The following is a 4295-nucleotide window of genomic DNA, read 5'->3' on the forward strand; positions in this document are numbered from 1 at the left end:
GTGACCGGTTTGATAAAAATTCTCGGTAATTTTGAATTCGTACTCACCCCTTACGCCCTAAGCTACATATTTTCTCATTTCTAAGCATTGTGATGTCTTGTTTTCCATATTAGATTGCTTGGAGATCATCTAGATTATTGTGTACAGTTTGATTAATTTCTTTTTATAAATTTTGTCCGAAAGAGAAACGGCAAATCCAATAAATTTTCGAGAAATCCGATAAATACGTTTATCGTTCACCTCTGGTTTTTTTTCCTTACCGATAAAGTTAACTGCTCATAGGTTTCAGCATCTAATTCATTGCTTGCCGAACGATCAATACTCAGCTTCTCGCCGCGGCATATGGTTCGCATGAGCACGTAAACAAGCTCGATAAAGCAAAAGTTCCTCCGCCAGCTGTCGTAGCTCGAGTTTGTCCAACAATCAATGGAGTGAGCTGAGCCTGCTACTCCGGGTTGATCGCTTATATATGTGCGGCTTCAGGCTTGGCAGCGTCACCAGTGCAAGCATCGGTCGACCGGCAATGATGGCTCCACCAGCGGTCTGGCTTCTTCTTCCTCTCGGCCTCTTGTGCCTGTGTAGCTCCACCGCCGCCTCTCTCTCGGGCGGCGCCACGGCGGCGGAGGCCGCAGCCGACTACGTCGTCGTGGCCACGAGCTGGCTCAAGACGAAGCCGGTGTGCCAAGGGCTCAGGGGTACGTTTGTGATTGTCATGTCTCCACACGTGCAAATAATGGTTTTGTTTGTTACAAATAATCCGTTCACGTTCACTGCACGCATACGATAACTACGTACTCGTGCTTGCATTGCTAGCTGCAGTGGATGCGCCGGCGAACCTTACCGCCAGCAGCAGCTGGGTGCCGCTGAGCCACTCCTACGGCCCCTGCTCGGCGGCGGCGGGAAGTTTGTCGCCGGCGCCGGCCGACGTGCTGCTGCAGGACCAGCACCGCGCGGCCTACATCCAGAGGAAGCTCGCCGACGGCACCCCCCAGGACGACAACGGCAGCGACCTGCCGGAGTCGGACTGCAAGAGCGGCCAGTCGGAGCACGCTCCCACCGTGTCACCCAACATTGGCGAGAACTCGAGCCCCACATCAGAGGCAAGCTACAACACACACAGATGACTACTAGCTACTGTTTGATGCATGATCGATGATGCAATGCAATGCAACTAGCAGGGCTCGGAGGCGGTGACCCTCATCGAACCGGCGGCGGGCGGCAGCGGCGCGCAGCGGCTGCCGGGCGTGAAGCAGACGATGGTGCTGGACACCGCGAGCGACGTGGCGTGGGTGCAGTGCGCCCCCTGCCCCATGCCGCAGTGCCACCCTCAGACGGACACCATCTACGACCCCTCCCAGTCGTCGACGTACGCGCCGTTCGCCTGCGGCTCCCCCGTCTGCCGGCAGCTCGGCCCGTACGGCAACGGCTGCGCCGCCGGGTCCCGGCAGTGCCAGTACCGCGTCCAGTACCCCGACGGAAGGTCCACCATGGGCACCTACATCTCCGACACGCTGCGGCTCAACCCCACGTCGGTGATCGGCGGGTTCCAGTTCGGGTGCAGCCACGCCGTGCAGGGCCACTTCCCCAACGACACCGCCGGGATCATGGCGCTCGGCCGCGGCGCGCAGTCGCTGGCGTCGCAGACGAGGCTCACCTACGGCGGCGTCTTCTCCTACTGCCTCCCGCGCACGGCGAGCTACAGCGGCTTCTTCGTCCTCGGCGTGCCCGGGGTCGCCGCCTCCCGGTACGCCCTCACGCCCATGTTCGCCGTCCCGCAGGCGCCGATGCTGTACCTCGTCCGCCTCCGGGCCATCGTCGTCGCCGGCCAGGCCCTCGCCGTGCCGCCGGCGGTGTTCGCGCCCGGCGCCGTCGTGGACTCCCGCACGGTGATCACGCGCCTCCCGCCAACGGCGTACGGGGCGCTGCGCGCCGCCTTCCGGGCCAGCATGGGGATGTACCGCGCGGCGCCGCCCAAGCAGCAGCTCGACACCTGCTACGACTTCAGGGGGGTCCGCCGCGTCACGCTGCCCAGGGTCACGCTGGTGTTCGACCACAGCGCCGCCGTGGAGCTCGACCCGTCGGGGATCCTCTACAACGACTGCCTCGCCTTCACCCCCGGCAGCGACGACCGGGCGATCGGGGCCATCGGCAACGTCCAGCTGCAGACGTACGAGGTGCTGTACAATGTCGCCGGCGCCACCATGGGCTTCCGCCGTGCCGCCTGCTAGCTGATGAGTCGAGTGCAGGCACCAATCACCATGGATCTCTGCTGCCAGCTGCTACCAACAAGCCTCACAACAAACTACCTACCTATATATATACCTACCGTCATTTTTGGCCCCTGTATGGTCGCGTTTGAATAAGCCGAGTTTAACTCGGGTACATGTATTTGCCTGGTCTATCTTAAGCTTCTTATACGTGTGAAATGAAGCTTAATTAAGAACTGTTTTCTGGGCAAGTCCAAAAGGGAAATACATACATATTTTGGATAAAGTACATTTGTGTTGCGGTCTCATGTATTATATATTGATACGCAAGTTAACAATGCAAACAACCTCTATTATAACTTGGACACGGTTAAGTTACGGCCGACCGTAAATTAGACCGGCCGTGTGGCCGCCCCATCTAAGTATGTGCATGCAAATTAGACCGGCCGTGTGGCCGCCCCGTCTAGGTAGGAAAAAGCACATGCATGCTCATAATTTTGAAATAAAAATATCATAGTTTCACAATCGAGCATCAAAATTAAAATCCGATTGTACAGTTTTGTTTGTTTCAATAAAAACTTCAAATTAAGATCTCACACCACTATATTTTAATGATATATTTCTTAATATAAATATTTTTTCATGTATTCTAATTTGCTTTTGATGTTTGAAAATTTTGCTTATGGGTTTACATAATGTTGCTTCACATACCTGAGTCCTATTAAGTGGATATTGGTGTTCATGTTGTTGTGATCTGAAGATAGATTGTTTGGTGTCATTAGTGGATAAGAGTAAACATCTTTGTTAGGCAGCACAATGCTGATTGCATGATCAATAATAGGCAACTTTAGCAGATCTGTTGAGCATTTTAACTAATTTATTTTTGGCATTTTTTCATTGTACATAAAGAAATTTATGTATTTTGAAAAATATTGTCAAAATATATAAAAGTGGGGTCTTATTTTGAAGGTCTCTTTAAAAGAGATACAATTGTGCAATCGAAATTTGAATTTGATGGATGGTTTAAGAACTATAACTTTTTTAAGTTTTAGAATTACTTGCATATGCCACTGTCCTCACAAACCTACGGCCAAGCCATAATAAAGTCATTATCTTATAGCTTATCTTTTAAAGTGTCTCGCTCGTAGTAACTTTATTTATAAGCTTTTAGTTTGTGCATGGAGAAAAAAATATTAATAATCGCATGACAATAAACTAAAACTCGTACATTTGATAGGATATTTGTCTTGTAGTCCTAAAATTTGTACAGCCTCTTGGCCGGCTCGAATCTTGTGTTGAGGTGGTGAAGGTCCCGTAGGCTGATTAATAATTAGAAAACTAACTACGGCATACAAAATATATCATACAACTGCCTTTGTGTAGCTTGTGTTAGAGCACGCAGGGTTCACACCCACTCTGCTCGCCATTCTTGAGAGCTGTCGTCGCCTCACAAGGTCTATGAAAGCTCTAACCAATAACCAAAGTATGATCTAAGATATCGACTAGAGGGGAGTGAATAGACAATTTTAAATAAAGACACAAACACTCCAGAAAATTTAATTAGTAACACAAGAGAGCTCCTATGTCTAGAAAAAGCTATCACTAGTAGGATTTGCAATCTAGGGTGACAAGAGGCAAATCAAATTCTAGGAAAGTAAAATGCTCAAAGTAAAATGCAAAAATTAAAATGAGTAAGAAAATGACCAGGCACGAGATAAGAATTTTTCCTGTGCCGTCGATGATTTGCTGGTCACCCCTAATCCACGTTGAGGTGAAATGAAAGAATCCATCCTCCTGTATCAAGCCTTCCCTTGATCTTAAGCCGACTTGAATGAATGAACCTCTCCAAACCTCGATTCCACTAGAGTTGCCCTTCACCACTCCGCACGAGGTGAGCACAAAGACCTCTCACAACCAATCTTGGGGCACCTCCATAATCTTCTTGAAGGGCTCCACAAAATCACCTTCTCCAAGCCATCTAGAGAGCGGCAACTCCCAAGAGTAACAAGTTGATGACGCTTGCTTAAAGATTTCTTAGTGCCACAAAGCTCAAACTCTTGATGTACTACACTAGAATGCTTTTACAGT

The 4295-nt window shown here is 50.2% G+C and overlaps 1 protein-coding gene across 2 annotated transcripts; it reads left to right on the plus strand.

The window, feature by feature from the left end:
• Positions 1-383: 383 nt before the first annotated feature.
• Positions 384-2493, plus strand: LOC120666256 (aspartyl protease family protein At5g10770-like). 2 transcript variants are annotated; one of them, XM_039946059.1, is made up of 3 exons: positions 384-695; positions 814-1100; positions 1179-2493. In XM_039946059.1, exons 1-3 carry the CDS (start codon positions 470-472, stop codon positions 2226-2228), a joined length of 1563 nt encoding a protein of 520 aa, XP_039801993.1. In that variant the 5' UTR covers positions 384-469; the 3' UTR covers positions 2229-2493. The 2 variants fall into 2 exon arrangements, with proteins under 2 accessions (XP_039801993.1, XP_039801994.1); XM_039946060.1 differs by having other exon boundaries at positions 389-695; positions 820-1100.
• Positions 2494-4295: the final 1802 nt, after the last annotated feature.

This window comes from Panicum virgatum, chromosome 3N (assembly GCF_016808335.1).
Source record: "Panicum virgatum strain AP13 chromosome 3N, P.virgatum_v5, whole genome shotgun sequence".
Taxonomy (NCBI): Eukaryota; Viridiplantae; Streptophyta; class Magnoliopsida; order Poales; family Poaceae; genus Panicum; species Panicum virgatum.

What these genes read in the sequence shown, in the direction of transcription:
- LOC120666256 (XM_039946059.1), top strand. Translation starts at nt 470, where the DNA reads ATGTGCGGCTTCAGGCTTGGCAGCGTCACCAGTGCAAGCATCGGTCGA. An exon ending in GGTGTGCCAAGGGCTCAGGG is followed by an intron (nt 696 to 813) that starts GTACGTTTGTGA and finishes TTGCATTGCTAG; the next exon opens with CTGCAGTGGATGCGCCGGCG. An exon ending in ACTCGAGCCCCACATCAGAG is followed by an intron (nt 1,101 to 1,178) that starts GCAAGCTACAAC and finishes TGCAACTAGCAG; the next exon opens with GGCTCGGAGGCGGTGACCCT.